At 44.8% G+C, this 19,570-nt stretch overlaps 1 protein-coding gene across 1 annotated transcript in view; it reads right to left on the bottom strand.

Annotated features, from left to right (window-relative positions):
* Positions 1-4,618: 4,618 nt before the first annotated feature.
* Positions 4,619-19,570, bottom strand: part of ccnt2b (cyclin T2b) — a 28,036-nt gene continuing 13,084 nt past the window's right edge. The window contains exons 8-9 of the mRNA XM_056589178.1: positions 9,507-9,577; positions 4,619-6,922 (exon numbers count right to left, since the gene is read on the bottom strand). Coding sequence (XP_056445153.1) covers positions 5,768-6,922; positions 9,507-9,577 — 1,226 coding nt within the window. The 3' untranslated portion in view covers positions 4,619-5,767. The remainder of the gene's footprint in view (positions 6,923-9,506; positions 9,578-19,570) is intronic.

Genomic DNA, 19,570 nt, shown 5'->3' with positions numbered 1-19,570 from the left:
ATTTAAAACCTACCATCCAAAGCCACGAGCCCCCATGTCACATACAAATGTATTTAACTAAGCTATAAATGTACACAGCATACACTGAATAGGGCTGGCGTGACCTCAGCCCGTACAGCAGGTGCCAAAGCACAGGTCCCGGTAGTAGAAAGGATCCAAAGCAAACACGTTTTCTAAAGTAAATAATAATGTTTATTGACTGGAAAGGGATAAGGGAAAGGGAGAACAAAACAGGAACAACAGTAAGACAAACAAGCACTAAACAATAACCCACTCAGCTTGATAATACAAACTAATACAACACGAGCAAACGGCTATCGCCAGGGAAATGTAACTTGCCTGGAAAGACCAGCAAGACAACATAATGAAGGCTAAAGAGCCTACAAGCAATGGCATGAAAGCCTACAAATGCGACAGGTAGTGTCCACATCAATGGCGTAGCGCCCAAACACGATACAACAAGTATAGCCAAGTGGTGTGGGAGAGCACAGGCTTTATCCACCCGCCCCTTTTGATTGTAATTGCCCTCAGCTGTTGTCACCACTGGGCCTGCAGGATACTCTACAGGGAGGGGCGGGGGTACCTGAGCAGAGAGGGGGGGGAAAAGAAAAGGGATTAAATTCCTCATACAAATTAACTACCTATACCAACCTGATGTTTACATTGAACGGAATACGATAATAATGATGAGCCAACCAACCTACGTAACACCCCTTTATTCTTTTCTGAGCAGCATTGAGGTTCTCCTTTGCCAGCTCACCAGCCCGGCGCAGTTTGTAGCGGAAATCGCATACAAAATCCAACAGATTCTGAGGTTCAGAACCACCCACCCACTTCTCTTTCAGCAGCTTCAATGGACCTCGCACCGAGTGAGCAAAAACCAACTCGGAGGGACTAAACCCTACCGACTCTTGAACCACCTCTCTCACGGCAAACAGCAGAAGGGGAACTCCCTCATCCCAGTCTTTGTTAAACTCCAAACAGTATGCTCGCAACATCGACTTCAGTGTCTGGTGGAAACGCTCCAGTGCCCCCCGCGACTCAGGATGATACGCACTCGAGTGAACATGACTCACTGCCAGCTGCTTCAGCACCCGAGAAAACACACGTGACATGAAGTTCGACCCCTGATCAGTTTGAATGACTTTTGGCAACCCGAACACAGAAAAAAACATAATCAATGCTTTCACCACCACAGGAGCCGTTATTTTAAACAGTTGAATAGCCTCAGGAAACCGCGTTGATGCACACATGATCGTGAGCAAAAATTGGTTACCCGACGTGGCAAAGGGCCGACACAATCAACGATAACCCGTTCGAAAGGCTCACCTACTGCCGGAATTGGATACAACGGCGCCGGTGGAATTGTTTGATTCAGCTTACCAATCACCTGGCAAACATGACACGACTTGCAAAACTGCACTACGTCCCTCTTCAACCCAGGCCAGAAAAAATGCTGCAGTACACGATCATACGTTTTGTTTACCCCCAAATGACCGGCTAACTGATTGTCATGTGCCAAACTCAAAATACCTGAGCGATACTTAAAAGGAACCCCAACTTGGGTTACCACACCAAAGTCCACACCCGCTAGTGCATACGACGGAGTCCATTTACGCATAAGTACTCCATTTCTAATGAAGAACCCGCAGGCAACAGACACAATCTCTTGCTCTGAAACAGCGCTTTCAAAAAGAAGTGACACAGCAGGATCGGCCCCCTGCTCAGACACGAGACCCTGCAAACTCTTCAGCAAAGCTTACCTCCCCAACCTCTCCAGTCGACAACTGGCCAGAGGCAGGTGTAGCAGTCAGATCCAAAAAACTGCCAGAGAGACCAACTTCATCGTCCAAGGCCCGGCGTTTTGTCATCGCACGGGTTACGGCACATGCAGAAAAAAATCCAGGATATTTCTGAGCCAACCTATCGTTACTCTCCGTAACCATAGGAACCACCGCCACTTCAGGTTTTACCAACACCCTGCCCCCAGCTAGATCATTTCCCAAAAGAAAGGACACGCCTTCAATCGGGAAACAGGGACGAACACCGACAACCACCGGACCGGTCACCAAATCTGACTCGAGGTAGACTGTATGCAACGGTGACCCCATGCACTGCATCCCAAAACCACGGACAATTACACTTGAATCCACACCGGACGCACTAGAAAGGGGCAAAATATCACTTAAAATAAATGACTGGGACGCTGCTGTATCCCTCAAAATAGTCACAGGCACTTTATTCCCCCCCTGAGTTAAAGACACTTCACCCCTCATCAAGAATGGTGCATATACGTCTAGCTCTGATTCCCGACACTCAGGAGTCACCTCCGGCTTAGGTCTAACCGTTTGTACAGAGACCCCGTAATCGCTCTTAGTATGCTGCTCTTGCGGCATAGTTTTTTCAAACACAAGCTTATGTGTAAGTGCGTACTCGTCAGCAAGGGCTGCAGCGTCGGACAGCGAAACAGTTTTATTCTCATTAAGATAGGTGGTAATCTTCTCAGGCAAGCAGTTCTTAAACTCTTCCACCAGCACCAAAGCTCTGAGATCATCCAAAGTCTGCACCCCTTGTGACAAACACCATCGATCAAAAAAAACCTCCTTCTCTCGAGCAAATTCCACGTAAGCTTGCGTCTCCAGCCTTCTATGCCGACGGAACCTTTGGCGATATGCCACCGGCACAAGCTCATATGCCTTCAAAACGGCAGCTTTTACCAAGCAAAAGTCCAGACTGCTCTCAGAGGACAACGCCGCGTAAACCTCCTGAGCTTTCCCAGTCAACACACACTGCAGCAACACCGTCCACAAATCCCTAGGCCACTTCATCGTAGTTGCAATACGCTCAAAAAGAATAAAAAACGTATCCACGTCTTTTCTGAAAATACCGGCAACAGGCGAATGTGTCTAGTCACATCAAAAGCAGCGCTTTCCCCGTGTGTATGCCCACCTGTTGAGAGAGACGGCACAGCCACGCCAATCTCCAACTCAAGCTCCTTCAACCGCAGCACACGCTTCGTCTCCTCCTCAAGCTTCTTCACCTCGAAATGGCAGGTGATCTCCTTCTCCTTCAAAGAAATCTCCTTCTCTCTCAACGAGGAGGAAATTTCCGCCTCTCTCAATGAGAAAGAAATCTCCCTCTCCTTCAACTCCAGCCTACGCAACTCCAGCTCAAGCTCCTTCATTCTTATCTGCTCGTTGAAACCCGCCTCATCAGATTCACGAGGGGAAATAGCGCCCCGCGCTGCCAATACGCAGCGCAGTCGTTCCTTAATTACCGGCTTCCTGCCGTACTAACATCGATACTGTATCTCCCCGCAATGAGCTTTAGGTGTTCTACCGTGCACCCATCCAGTTTTTCAACGGTTGGGTCATCCACAAAACCCTCCAGATCGAACTCCATCTCGACTAAATCAAACCACGCTACAACTTGGTACGGTGCTTCCCCCACCAGGACAACGTGCTTAGCAACCTAGCCAAACACCAGTCGACGAGAGAGACGACGCACAATAGAAAATAGAACCCTACCAACAACGCAAGTGCGATAAACAATAAACAATCTTGTATGGACGAGCCCCCAAATATGTTACGGCCACCCTTACAACACGGCTCGCAATCCGGTGGCCCGCAACGTATTAACAATACATAGACCAAAGTTACTGTTCACAATGATGGTGACGTTTATTTCCAAAAACTTCCAACAAAAGGGACACTGATTAAAGAAACAAAAGGGGTGGACGAAGCCTGGGCCAGCCAGGCATTGGGCCGTCGAAGCCAGAACTTCCTCCCTACAGTTCCCATCCTCCGCTACAGAAAACGAATGCGAAAAGAACAATAGCAGTCCTCCATGCAGGATTCAAAGGCAGCTCGGGTCAACGTGAAGATTCCAGAATCAGAGACACGCCTTAAGTAGGGATAGTAGTCGTAGCTCCAGCCCAAGAATCAGGAACACCTGCGAGACAGAGAATAGAGCGGGTGGAACAAGAAAAAGAGGAGGCGCGTAACAGGCTCTCTGATCAAATCCTTAAAATGTGACACATTATACCAACAGGTGTGAGTGTAATTAGTCGTTACAAACCGTTTGAAATTTCTGCCTCTTCTGACATCACAAGTGGGCGTGTCCAACTAGATGTATGACGATAGATGACCAACATTTGCTACAGTCCACTGGGTAGGCTGGTAGACTGATCTAACCAGCACACATCTAGGTGGCCACGCCCACTGGTGATGTCAGAAAAGTCAGTTTCAAAACTGTTTGTAACATCAACCCTCTGCTCAGTCAACAGTGTGGGTCAGAGACAGGGCTTCGGCAGGGAGGGGGATGAAACGAGACAAAACCATATCACACCGTTTGGCTATTAATCCATTCCTGGCCACGGTAGAGTGGAGGTCAAATTTAGACTTCTGTCCACTGAGGTCAGGAGCTGGAAGGGTGGGGATAGATGCGGTTAAGACGGGTCTTGGTTAAACTGCCCATGCTGACGAACATACCAAGAACATTTCAGATGGGACGCAATCACCCCATCACAGAGTCTTAGAGGTGGGTGTGTGAGCCTACTGGAACATATCAAAATGAACACATGAACAATGTGAAGATAAGGCCAGTATGGAGGAAGTAAATGACAGGAACAAGGGGGGCTGTTGTGTATAAATCACCTTTATTTGGGCTCCCAATACACAAACCAAGGATATGTTTTACCAATACAGAGTCTGCATTAAACTTCAAAATACACTGAATGGAAGGAGTCTTGGGGACTGACAAGCTAACATCATTAACTCTGTACTACAGTCCTATGTACACAATCTGGTTCTGAAGAATGCTTCTGCTTTTCTGTTGGTTAATAAGACATTAATCATACGATTGACAAAAGAACAACCACAAGGCTTTTTTTTTCATACGTATTAAAGCCAAGGTTTTGTTTCGGTGCATTTTCACAGCAGAAAAGATGTCAAACTCCATATTTGTTATGCTCTGACACTGGGTAGGAGCATTGAGAGGCAAAAGGGGTCGAAAACCCATCCGGTCAGAACCCTTGGTTCACTTGTGTTGTGACGGTTAAAACGGCCACGTACGCACGTGCTCTTAGTAGAGCAGAATGCCTGGGCCTTATTCCGAACTCCGTCGACGATTAAAAAACAAAAAGAGGAAAAGCTAAAACAGGTTACATCTCCACAGAAAGGTACTTAAACCAAGAGAGAGGAAGGTTCTTATATCAAAAACGTTTTTTCCAAGACCTGAGTTTTTTTTCTTTTTAAAGTTGAATAAATGTCTAAACATAGAAAAATGTACATACATTAATGTCAATGGCAGAGCGGTCAGACATGGCTGTGAAACACACCGGCTCCGTCTTCCCTTTGTGATCCAAAACATGCTCATCATTTAAAACATAAATAAGACGGCTTGCAGTAAAATTCATAATTCAAGGGTTTTCTTTTACCCAATCACAGAACCCCAAAAAGCAAGTCAAGATTTTTTTTTTTGTTGCCAGCTAGTAGTACACCGCTTAATGCATATATATTTTGTCAATTTTTTCGTGACTGCGTTTTACGTGGTTCATCTCATGAGTGTGCAGACTTGGACTGATGATAGAGATTCAGATAACTTAAAAATAAACAGGAAATAAATCTTTAATTTTTCTTTAAAATTCTATTAAAAGCGTGTTTGTGTGTAATACCTCTTCTGTTTCAGATCATTCCGGACGCTCTCTGCGCCGACCCCCCCCTCCCAATCCCCTTTCCAACAAAGACGGAAAAGGGCGAAGGGGGGCTCATAAGTTCATCCCCTGGGCACTTAGTAAGGAGTCCAGCATGTCAAAGGTGTCTTTGTAGTCCGTGTGCTGGCCGTTGGCATTGAGCACGCCGTTGGAGCCGTCGTGGCCCCCTGGGGCCCGTGGGCCCCCGTCCACAGCGTAGTGGGCGGGGCCCAGGGACCCCCCCTTGGAGCTGCGGCCACTCTTGCTCGAGTGGTGGTGGTGGTGGTGGTGGTGGTGATGGTGATTGTTGTTGTTGCCATGGGTGCCTGCCTCCGGGTGCGCCCGTTTCCGGGACGAGCCGGAGGAGCCGCCCTCGTGCCCACTGCCGGGGTTTCTGAGGGTTAAGGCGGGAGCGTCTGCGGCACCCCCCCGGCCCGCTGCTCCCAGGGAGTAGGCGTGGGAGTGCGAGCCATGTTTGGGTTGGCGGTGGCCAGAGTGGTCCTTGTGCTTGTCCTTGACAGGTGCGGGCACGACGGCAGCGGCGCCCGGCTCAGACAGCATGTGCCGCTCTGATGACACCTTGATGCGCATCTTGAGCTCCTCGCCGCTGCTGCCCACACCGTTCTCAGCAAAGGCAGATGACGACGGAGGAGGCCCTGGGGCTAGGCGGGACTTCTTGGAGCTGGACTTCTCCCGCCTGCCCTCACCCGCCTGCGCTGAGCCCTGTGGCTGAGAGCGTTTTTTGTGGTGGTGGGAGGAGTGAGCGGGGGGCGGGGGGTACTGGTCGGCGCCCGGCTCCTCCGTGCGCCCGTTCTGCATGGCCAGCTCGGCGGCCGCGTGCTTTTCGCGGTACTTGTCCAGAGTCAGGACCTTCTGGGGGCGGGCGAAGGGCGGCGGGTTGACGGCCAGCGGGGGGTTCTTCCCCCCGGAGGAGCCACCGGGCCCCGCCACGGGGGCACCTCCGACCGGGGCCCCTGCCTTGTGTTCATGCTTGTAGTCTGAGGGGAAAGGCTCGTAACCACAGGCCTTGGGCGGGTCGTCCAGGGGCTGATAGGGGCCAAAAGGCCCCCCCATGGCATCCAGGGAGGTCATGTCGCAGGGGTCCGAGGAGGAGGTCGAGGGGAAGAAGGAGCCGGCGACTGCCGACAGGCTGTCCAGCGACGACGTCCCAAGGAAGGCACTCTCCACCGAGCCGCCCTCCGTCTTTGGCTTCTTGGCAGCTTGCGTGGCCTGAGAGAGAGAGAAAAACGATTCATTCTGGCTCCCCTCACCAAGTGAAAACAAAAACTACTAAACTGAAAACAGCCATGCAAAGAAAATATATATTTGTTCAGTGGTTTATTAAACAACACAACTGGTGTGCCGGAGTTGGCTACATGGCTCATTAACATCTGCAGTCCCTGGGAAGAAGAATACTATTAACATTAATATGTACAAAACATTCATTTAAATGATAAAAAGGTATGGATTTATTTATTTTTCCTGTCAATGCCGTGGAACGCTCCGTTCACTTGCATAGATATTAGTCTGGTAACTTGTCAACCCCAGCGTCTTTGGTTGCTAAACAACGTCCACGTCTTTGGCGGACTACTGGTAACTTGTCAACCCCAGTTTCTTCGGTTGCTAAACAACGTCAACGTCTTTGGCGGACTATTTCTCTGCTGATCAACACTACGGGACCATGGACTTGATACTTTCCGTGCTCACTCATTAGACTTGCAAGCAAAAGCATGCTTACACAGGTTTTATACAGAAATTCTTGTATACCTTTTTTAATACCTTCACAATATATTTTAATACCAGCACGACTTCAACCTGCTGACGCAAAAACTGGCCGAGAGAGAGCGAGCGAGACTGTAGAGTAAGGTGTGTGTGTTTGAGCAAGCGAGTGAGTTACATTTGAGTAAGAGGGAACTCCCCTTGACAAATAAAGAGGAAGAAACTAATTATAATAACATGCAACTTTACACTGTAATAACAATATTTAACAAGGTAATTATAATTTAACTTCAACACTGGACACAAAAACTGGCCAACATACGAGAGCCAGAGAGAGAGGGCAAAGTTCTATTTCACCCTTACCTGGCACAAGCTCAACTTTGATGCCAGGTAAGGGTGATGTAGATCTTTTTTTCTCTCTCTCCCTTAAGACGGGCACTACAGACGGGCCCGTCTTAATCATCCACTCAAACTACGAGCGGTAATCAGCAGCATACAAGCTAGTTATCTTAAAAAGTAAATAAAGTTTCAGATGTACTGCGTGATGATGTGTTGAGGTTGGCTCAGTAAAACGACTGTTAGGTTATCATGATGCGCTCAAATGTAACATAAAGAAACAGTAAATTGAGTTTTTGGTGAGAAACATGAGTAATACTGCATTACTCATGTTTCTGTATTACTAATACAGTTGTATAGTGCTCTTATCATTTTAGTTTATATAACTCAAACTACTGATGTCAATATTGATTAGGAATTACATATTTATTTTTATAATGCAATTATTTATTTTCTAAAAAAATTCCTCATCACTAAAAACGCTTCATATTTCCACCAATTAATAATAAAGTATCGACAGTGGTATCAATAAAGACTCGGATCGTTAAGGAGTATCGAAAATCGTATTGTTAAATAAATATTAATGATCCCCATCCCTACTCATGGTAGGATCATATCGTGGTCTAAACCAATAAGACAAAGAGCTTGGTCGGTTCTAAGCCTCTGATTGGCTCTGGTCCTGTTCACTGCTTGTGCTTTATTTTTTTAAATTGCGAACGACCTGAGCGCCAGAGTAACTGAAACGGATATAGAAAATAAACGCGACAAAAGAGGGGGAAAATTAAGCGAGGTAAAAACATAGAATGTTTTTTCATTCAAAAAAACTAAGCCTACTGTTCCAACCTGCCCTACTACTGAAAGTATTTATTCAGAGTCTGAATTACACACAAAATGTTTTATTTTGCTTACTTTCTATGTTTGAAGTGTTCCATTTCAGCTCAGTGAAAAACTTGAAACACTTTATTTATTTTTTTATATACAATTGTGCTTCAAATAAAGACAAGCATTTCTCTACACCTCATGCTGTGTTCCAGGGACACTTTCAGCCCGTAAGTTACGAGCTGGAACTGGGAGTGAATCGGTCTGGTACGAGTACACGGGTAGTGAGTTGCGGGTTTGTTTGCCGTTCCAGGGCATTTTCACAGGTACAAGGTTGTGAAAACACGGGTTACGGGTTGCCTGGAACGCACCATTATTCACATTATATGAAAGTTATGGAGAGCGATAAAAGTTGATCTTATGGCGTTAAAAGCGACACAATGAAAAATTTGGTGCACCCAAATTTTGTGCTGGTGCACCTAAAAAAAAAAATTTGGCGCACCAGTGCAACCAACGCATAAAGTTAGTCTGGAGCCCTGATTGATATCGCTCAGGTCCAACTCGCAACATAAAAATAAATCCACGTAAGTTTTAGTGGTTTTAGGAGATAGGCCTGCACGTAAATTACAAACTGAAAAACTCATAGGCCTAGTTGGAAATGTAATACCTCGTCAGATGACGTTTATTACATTTTTAATGGCTTAATTTGGGCTAATTTCATTTACTACCTTCTAATACCTTTAACAACCCAGCGGAAACCCCGTTACATAATATGGCACATATGACGAAATGTAGAATCCATGATCACACCAAAATCTTTTTTTTTGCTTTACTAGCATAGTTGAGCTTCCCTCTAGTAGCATTGGTTAGCTCTTAATCGATTAATACTACCCTTGCTCAGATTCCATTCTCCCACTTCTATCCCCGGATCGTGACTTACCCTCCAGTTACGTATTCTCTTCAGCCTGCTGGGCGTCTTCTCCAAGATCTGAAGGAACTCATGAGTCAGCTCTGCAAAACAATAGGAACATACTGTGAGATTAAGTTACCACGGTAGCAATTGATGGCATCACTTCAATTCGCCTTATTCACATAGCGGCCATCTTGGTTCCTTTTCAGCGGGGGAACTGATGTTGAATTCCACATTCAAGTCAAAGACCCTCAGGAAAGCAGTGTTTAATTAAATTAAGAGCCTGTTCTCATATCAGAAAACATCCTGGTACATGCATTAGTGTATATCAGGTAGGGATGCACCGAAATGAAAATTCTTGGCCGAAACCGAAAACCGAAAATGAAGAAACCAAGGCCGAAAACCGAAACACTGAAAGAAATTATTATGACAATTATTAGTACCATTTAGGGTTGCCGCGGTATACGGTGTTAGGTTAAAAGTTCGGCAGTTTGTCTTTGCACCGTTTTATTTTTGATGTGTTTTTTCATAAAAAAGATAAATTTATACAAACCTATTGGATAGGCTACCTAATAAAGCGTTAGTAAAAAAAAAGTAAGCCCGGTAACCATAGCAACGCCGGTAAACAACCCCCGCAAAGCCCAATCCCTACGAGAGGTCCCCGCGCTACGACCATCCGGAGGCGCACAGAGCTTTTGGCTGGGATATTATATATAAAATTATATTATATATAGAACGTTATAAGACGCTGTCACCGAGAATTGGCGAGCTGCCAGACGCCGTCACCGAGTGTGAAACGAGAGTCGACGGAGAAGATGGCGGTTGACCTAGTTTCAATGTTTATACCGTTTATACTCAGTAATACAACCCTAGTGCCATTGCATTTTTGGCTATGACTGTTTACTAACTTCAATAAAATCAAGGCATTGCCATTTTTGCAAATCGCTATACGTGGGTCTTTCTCAGAAACATTGAAAAACGTCCACAGCGCAGACATATTGGCGTTTATCCAGACAAGCGTGTGCTGGCCGCGCTTCTTGTTTGCGTCATCAAAAATTTCTGTTTCAGCCGTATTGTTTCGGCGATAATTTTTTTTCGGTGGCCGGAAATTCGGTGCATCCATAATATCAGGGATGCTAATCCTAGGCCTGTCACGATAATACATTTTTCTGGGCGATTAATTGCCCCAGAAATTAGCTTACGTCTCAGGAGATCCCCGCCCTCCTCGTATCTGTAACCTGTGCTCTCTCTCCACAGGCTGACCCGAGAATGCCGTGTGACGCCGCAGACGCAACTTCCGGGTAGCCGGCTTGGTTTGTTTGGTTTGATTAGCAGGACGCTTAGCGTCGACCTGCTATCTCGGTTTGTATCTATTTTTCGGTATTTATATCTGCGACCTGTTCTGCATACTCTGTATTGTATACGCCGTTTCCTCGCTGGAGCTCCGTCTGCATCAACCACGGTAAGCATTAGAGATGCACCGATCAACCGGCCGCCGATTAAAAAAGCCGGTTTTGTATCCAATCGGCCACAATCGGTGACCTGCCGGTCACTGTCGTAATTTCCGGTTTTCGGCCGATCAAACTCATGCGCGGTGCGTAGCAGCTCAAGGCGCCCAGAGCGCGGGAAGAAAACATGTCGCTGATTTGGACTTATTTCACTGTGTGCCAGGACGACCCAAAACACGCTGTTTGTAATGCTTGCAAGTCAAAAATAAGCCGTGGGGGATCATGTTGCTAGGTACGCGTCCTGCGTCCCTGACGCATTAAAATCTGAAAGGACGCACTAAACTCACTATCCATGCGTCCCGGGGACGCATCTAATTTTCCCCATGAAAAACGATACATTGTGAACATTAAACAACTCGTGTTTAATCACAGTAACTGGCCAAAGAAACCTTCTTGTGAGCATACCGGACAAGCGCTGTTTCAACCCTCTGCGCATCTACTCGGCGCAGACGTGATCCCCTGTACAAAGTATCGCGACATGCTAATTTAGCCGCTACCAAAACAACTAGCTCGTCACCGCTGATTTCATTTCAACAATTAAAAATACGAACTTCATAGTAAATAAACCCACGTTTCCACTGCTCGATGCTGTGCTCATTCGTGTCGATTATGTTGTAACGTTTAGGGGACGTGCTGTAATGAAATAAATGAAACATAATCCGGTGGTGGTGATGAAAACTACATTGAACGGCAGCCGCCATATTGTTATGCCCAAACGGCGCCTGCGCATACATCGCGCTTCCAACGAGATCCCGTTTTTCTCGAGAAACAGGCAGAGAAGAGAACGCAAAAATACCACCAAAGAAAAAGATTAAACCTATTGCAGGTCAGCAAACTATTGCAGCTGCATTTTCTGTCCCCACTACCTCTGCACTCCTCCCTGACTCTGATCAGCCTAGAGAGAGTACCTCAACATTGCCTGTACCTACTTCTGCCTCCCCCTCTACTGAGCCTGATGAGCCCACTGCAGAAGAAGTGCCTCAACCTTCTACATGTTTCTCCCAAAAAAAGCGAACTTTTCTGAAGCAGTGGCTCACCACATACAAATGGATGCGCTTTTCAGATGACAATTTCATGTATTGAGTTTAACACTATTAATTTCATTTAAGAAATAGAATAATAATAAAAAAGAAACACATTTTTTAAACTGGGGAGTCGGGACCCATTGAATTTCTCAGGGACCCACCCAACTCGCCACCTGTGGGTCCCGGGGACTCACTACATTGAAAACCTATCAACATATTATATGATTATAATTATTTCTTAGAAAATCGGTATCGGAAAAACCGGTTTTGGCAGGTCAGACCTCCTTAAAAACCGGAAATCGGTATCGGCCAAGAATTTTGCCATCGGTGCATCTCTAGTAAGCATGGATTCCGGTTGTTCTTGCTCTGCCTTTCTCATGGATAAGATAGCTCTGTTAGAGAGACGTATCTGTCAGTTAGAGGATGAAAGGGTAGCAAGCATAAAGAAAACAGATACTCCAGAAAGTATAGAGAAGAGACCCGCCAGGCGGACTCGTGGAGCTAACGCTATCGTTAGCAGTGACTCCGTCAAGGCAATCCTGTCGTCAGCACCACTTGCGAGGCAGGTTGCTGTCAGTACCCTGCCTCGCAAGTCCTTTTCGGGGGTAGAAACGCTAGTCATAGATGACTGTTACACGTAAAGGTAGACTACACTCGCCAGCGAAGGTTATTTGCCTACCTGGGGCCAGGGCTCCCGACATTGAAGCTAATCTTAGGGTGCTGACATGCGGTCAGACCACATACGGAGTTAGATTAGATGCACCAAACACCGACACTAGTTTCGATAACATTGTAGTTTATGTCGGCACCAACGATGCTAGGACAAGACAAATTGAGGTCACAAAAAGTAACATAGCTAGGCTCTAACTGGCCCTCCCTGTGGGGTCGCCCTGGTGTGCTCATGAGAGACTGCCTACACCCTACTGGGTTAGGCGCCTCAATTATGTCAAAAAACATAGATGTCTAAGCCAGGCGTGACTCATCCACTCACAGCACGCTGGGCGGCAGGAGTTTAGCAAACCTGCTAGCAACATGATAGTTTACGTTGCAGAGTCTAGAACAGCAGATGGGTTAGCTGAACCAGTATCTATTGCACCAAACATTTCAGAGCTGAGTGTTAACCGGAATCCCTCTGAAATTAACACTGTACCTATATGTACGGTGGTGCAAAATTGCATGTCAAATCGCATGACAGAGCTGAGTGTTAACCGGACTCCCTCTGAAATTAACGCTGTACCTATATGTACGGTCGTGCAAAAATGCATGTCATACCGCATGTCAAACCGCATGTCAACAACTCTTTCAGAACAGAGTTTTAACCGGACTCCCTCTGAAATTAACACTGTACCTATATGTACGGTGGTGCGGCCTCGCACTGTCTCGAGGTGTAAAACCCGCAGGCGAGGCCCGCGACCAGTATGTCGAACTCTCGCGAACCCACTGATCGCCTCAGAGCTGAGTGTTAACCAGAGTCCCTCTGAAAATAATAAAATGGAAGCACTCAGAATAGGGTTCATGAACTTAAGGTCGCTTTCATCTAAAGCGCTCTTGGTCCATGATCTAATTATTGATTAAAAGGTCGACATACTGAGCCTTTGTGAAACCTGGTTAAAACCAGATGAGTTTCTAGCCCTAAACGAAGCTACTCCACCCCATTAGGTTAGCACCCAAGTATCTAGAGAAGTTAAGAAAGGTGGTGGAGTAGCCCCGATATCTAATTCTAAGCTTAATTTAAAGCCAAAGATTAGATATATATTCAGATACTTTGAGGTGCTTGCGTCTGCACCTCAGCTACCCGAGAAGCGAAAGGAGTTCCAGACTCTTTCGTTTTAGCTGTAGTATACCGTCCCTTAGGACCGTATTCACCTTTTGTGGATGAGTTTTCTGACTTTGCAGCTGATCTGGCTACATACTCAGACAATATTTTGCTTATTGGGGATTTCAACATTCATGTGAATAACCCATCTGATGCCCTCGCAAGGGCTTTTCTGTCCATTACAGATACGCTTGGCTCAGAGATGGAAATTAACTTTTTTGCCCACCAGCCACTGTGGCAGGTAGATTAAAAAATCTACCAGCCACTCATCTTTTTTACCAGCCACTTTTTATGCGCTATATATTTTTTTAATATATGCGTACATTTTAAACAAATTGACATGTTAACAATAAAACATGCATGGCTACACCATCATAAGTCAATCTAATTAGTGCCTGAATACAAATGTGTCCACAGACATGGTAACTAACGTATGATAGTAAGCATTATTGGCCCTTAACACTAATATTCAGAAAAAACATTGCCTCAAAAGGCTATTGGCCTATTGGCTAGTAGAGGCATATACTTGAACTTTATACCCTGAACTTTTAAACGTTGCAAACGTGCAAAAACATAACTATATATTTATGTGGCATTCAGTCCAATGCTGGAAATATATCTGTGGCATTCAGTAGGCCAATGCTGTGAAAAAATATGTAAAGTATGACCAAGTGTTTCTTTCTGTTCAATAGATAGAACGTTATCAATCCCCTGTGGGAGAAATTTGTTAATGTTTGTCCCTATAAAACAATGATAAAAAAATAAATACACGACGGTAACTGCGTAAGTCAAACCGTCCAATGAAGGCTCTACTTAACCACGCCCCCTACTCACTTCCTCCAATGCAAAGCGAACAGAACTGAGTAGGGGAGGGCGTAGCATAACTAGTTTACGAACGACCCAAAGAAACGCAACGCAAATACAATGAGAACATGTATGAGGCTTTAATAAAATCCCGGACGATTTTGAAATTCCGCCACACATTTTTTAAAAGTGTCTCAAAAGGAGGGCATGTCCGGGCAAAAGACGACGTCTGGTAACCCTACGTACGGGAAACCCATTTGATTCCTACCTGTAACACTGTTTAATAGCGGCCCAAATTGGTGGGCGCTATCCTGGTAATTTCTCTGCGTGAGAAATATGGCGTGTGAGCGTGTGCATGGGTTGAATTGCGTGTGTCAAACGCCGAATGCGTGAGACTTGAGGACAGTTGCAGTTCAGCGAAAGAGGTGTAGAAGAAGGGATGTTGACTAATGGTTGTGGAACTGCACAGCGCCGTATAACGAATATTAAATATGCAAATTTGATCGGACCTTACTGGAAAGTATTACCCGACACAGTGGCGGGTGAAGTGACACAATTCACCCGCCACCATACAAATCCACCCGCAAATGGCGGGTGGCGGGTGTTAATTTCCATCCCTGGCTTGGCTTCAAACAGCTCGTCCAGCACCCAACCCACATCGGTGGAAACTCGCTGGATCTCGTTCTGACCCGCGGTGTAGACATTTCACAGCTAGTGGTCTCTTCCTACACCTCAGCTTTATCACTTTCCAGGTGGTGGTATCCTGCCCCTGCGACGATCAGCAAGCTACTTTCAGCTGTCGCCGCATCACACCTGCAACCATTACAGCTATGGCAGATAAGTTATCTGGTTCACTTGCACCTCTTTGTAACTATAGTGGTTCTGTGGAGTGCCTTACTGATGACCTCAACATTGCCTTGTCTGTGCCATTGATTCAGTTGCTCCGATCGTCACTAAAAAACAAATATTGAAAAAACCAGCCCCCTGGTTTAATGCAGAAACGCGCACTCTGAAGCAAAGCTGCAGGATCCTTGAACGCAAATGGCTCGCGACTAAACTTGAGGTCTTTCATCTTGCATGGCATAACAGTCTGATCACCTATAAGGGTGCGCTGACTACTGCCAGGAACGCCTACTTTTCCAGTATCATCAACTTGAATAGAAACAATGCCAAGTTTCTTTTTGACACGGTGAGGAGTCTGACTCCTCGATCGTGGCAGGTGAATTCATGGATTTCTTTGAGAATAAGATTCAATCAATTAAAGAGAATTAGTCAGGAACTATCGGCCAATAACTTCCTTCTTTCACTGCCGAAGGTTAAAAAGAAATCGGCTGGACAGAGCGTTTGCCTATCGAGCCCCCTTCCTATGGAATAGGCTGCCATCAGTGATCAGGGAAGCTGACTCTGTGGAGCTATTCAAAGGAAAGCTCAAAACGTACCTCTACAATCTTGCATTTGGAACATAGGAGTGTGAAAACGACAGATGCGAAGTGAAGACCACTCTGTTTGCTTGTGCTTTTGTTATTACAGTATAGATTCCCACCATGTACTTTTCCGTTCTAATTCACTATTCTGTCTGTTCTAGCGTGTTGCGGGTACTGGACTGGATGCCTGGACTCTCCTCATGGATAACCGGCCAGAACCCCATCACCATTTTAATATGATGTGCATGTATTTACCTGTATGTAAATTGTGGCACCCATTGCACTCCTGACCATCCCTGGAAGAAGGGATCCCCTACTATGCGTTTCTTCTCAAGATTTCTTCTTTGCTGATTTCAAGGGAGTTTTTTCTTGCCCGTGTGGGGGCATGGGTAAAGGGGGGTGTCATAAATATTTGGCCTGTTAAGCCCTTTGAGACTAATGGTGATTAAGGGCTATACAAATAAAAATGAAATTATTGCGATTAGCGATAATATTGCAGTTTTTCAACTAATATAAGGATAATGGCATAATAATGCAAGTACACCCTTTCGAAGATCAATAAACTTGTATATTTTTAAAGAACACTGGAACTGCACGTCTGGAAGACATTTAAAATATCCAGAATAAATTAACAAAACAGCGAAAAACAATAAAATCTATTTTAACAAAAAATGTTCCGAGGGGGTTTACTCGTTGTGCCCTGTAATTATGAGCCCGATTTCAACCCGACATTTGTTACTTAGGCCTACTCTGCTAAATATATATAAATATATATAATTTATAGAACGCCGGTCATTATCAGGAAAATAAGCCTCGACAGGGTGAACAGGACACCGATGCGGAGGTGTCGTGCTTGGCCCTGAAAGGGCTTATTTTCGATAATGCCCGGCGACGTTCTATACATTATCCCGCTTATACATAGCTACTTGCCATGACGAAAAAATAACTTCACATGGCGTGTCTTTTCACAATTTATTCGTTAGCAGCATTCGTAGTGTTGATCAGCAGAGAAATAGTCTGCCAAAGACGTTGACGTTGTTTAGCAACCTGTAGACGCTGGGGTTGACGAGTTACCAGACTAATATCTATGCAAGTGAACAGAGCGCTCCACGGCATTGAGAAGACCCGTGTATTAAAGGCCCATAATATTTCTGTTTATGGCATAGATTTCTTCTCAGATAAGGCCAATAAAACATTGATTTAAAAGTGTGATTGTAAATTATTGCGGCCGGCAAAAAATTATCGCTCATTTTAATTATTGCGCAATTAATTCCTTTATTTCTTATCGCGACAGGCCTAGCTAATCCTGCCTTTTCCTTCTGCTGAGACTCCACTGATCAACAGACCAAACCATATCACAGGCTAAAACTAGCCTTGCTAAGTCTTATTTTTTTTTTTTCAAAAGTTTTGCTTCATCGCATAAAACAGAAGAAATAAGTCCATTGCCTTCAATCAGAATAAAATTTCCATCACCATCTAGTGGCCGTATGGTGCCACTGCGATTGTTTGGCATGGTGTCATTTCATCCTATTCGCCAAGACGTTTCAATAGAGGGACCAAATATTAACATTGTACAATGGGTTCCCAATATATCCAACGGTTTGTGTCTTATCAAGATTAGTGACAAATTTGCATTGGATAAACGTTTATATTTGGAGATTTCACCTAACCCTACCTCTAGTAAAAATCTGTATCTTTGCTATACTTCTCTATTGTCATCAATGTGTAGTACAATAATACCATGTTGTGCCATTACCCTATAGAAGTAAGTAGTTGGTAGCCTACTGCCGGGCTACCAACTGGTACTGGGTCAATATGTAGTACAATACATTGCGGCCCTATAGTGCACAGTAAGTGGAACACCGATCCATGAACATCCTTACTGTACCGACAGCGATATACAGTTTCACCTTCTTATGACAAATGTACTTATTGTAAGTCGCTTTCAATAAAAGCAACTGCCAAATGCTCTAAATGTAAATTTATAGTATTACTACTAGGCTTAGGGCTGGGCGATAAACCGATTTTATCGATTAACTTGAGTGTGTAGCACACGTCGACTTGTTTAAATGAAAATCGGTTTTCGGGACTTCATAATATTTTTATAATTATTATTTATAATAATTTATCACATTATAAAATGGCGATTTTATTTTTCAATTTTTTTCTTAAAAACGATAAGGATGGTCTTCCCCTTGGACCAGCGTGAGCCTCCGCTGATTTAGGTTTCGATACGTCGGTGCCTGTCATGATGACAGTCTCAAAAGTGAAACCTACTGGCGCTGTTTAAGCAGCACATGTTACACAAAATAAAATAAATAATAAAATACCCAAAATTCCCTACACGTTACTCCCGTGTACCAAAATGGAATGCGGTCGTGTTTTTCCGGAGGAGAAGAAGAAGCTGAATAACTGCGAAAACTAATGGCTTACGTTTAGAAATGTTAACAATTTCATTGGAATTTAACATTGAAAATGTAACATTCAAAATTAATTAAAAAAAAAAATGATCAAGGAAATGTAGCATTCAACATCAATACAAGCTCCAGCTTTCCTCGTTAGTGCCCGGTTTGTTTAGATGATGTGGGCGCATCTGTCTGCGTCACACAAATACCCGGCACATTTACTGACGCAAATGACGCTTAGAAATGTTCAGCGTAGTGTCCAAATTCTCGTTTGTTCGTTCCCTATATAGTGCACTATATCATGAACACTATAAGGAATAGTGAGGGAGTGAATAGGGAACGATTTCGAACACAGCAGCTAGTGTACCACAGCTATGACCCGGAAATGGTGCAGCGGGGTGTGCGTTTTTTTCCGAGCCCCTCTCCCTCTCCTCTCGTAGCAGTGAGTGAATACGGCAGGTCAGCGCTACATAGTACGTTTCCACCTGTGCCAGTTAACTTAAATTACAATTTTGCGGGCCTTTTTAAGTTCTAAAAATAGCCACCAAAAAAAATGCTAAAAAAAATTACGATTAATTATTCAAAAAATAATGATCGCCTTTTTATTGGCAACTTGAGACGATCGACGATGGAATCCATCTATCGTCGATAGTCGATAGAATCGACTATCGGCCCATCCCTAGTGTATAGCAAAGGATAAGGTCCCAATTTATACTCTAGAAAAGCCAGGCTTCATCAATATGCTAAAAGTTTTGGACCCCAAGTATGTGGTACCAAGCCGAAAAATATTCTCAGACGTAGCCTTGCCCGAACTATATAATAGCACCAGACAACGGATCGCAAAGGAGTTGGAAGTGGTGTCCTTTTATTCTGCCACCATAGATTTATGGTGAAGTCGGACGATGCAACCATACAGTCTTACTGTGCTCTTTATCAACAACGTTTGGACTCTGCGAAGCGTCTGCCTTCAACCGGCATACTTTCCAGAAGACCACACAGGTGAAATAATAGCCCAGGGGCTAAGAGATGCCTATAAATCATGGAACCTTGCCGAAGACACTCATTTGCATGACTACTGATAGCGGCAGCAACTTGATCAAAGCTCTGAAGGA

This window comes from Gadus chalcogrammus, chromosome 4 (assembly GCF_026213295.1).
Source record: "Gadus chalcogrammus isolate NIFS_2021 chromosome 4, NIFS_Gcha_1.0, whole genome shotgun sequence".
Taxonomy (NCBI): domain Eukaryota; kingdom Metazoa; phylum Chordata; class Actinopteri; order Gadiformes; family Gadidae; genus Gadus; species Gadus chalcogrammus.
Note: the sequence above shows the minus strand (reverse complement) of the source record. Positions and strands in the feature narration are given on the sequence as shown.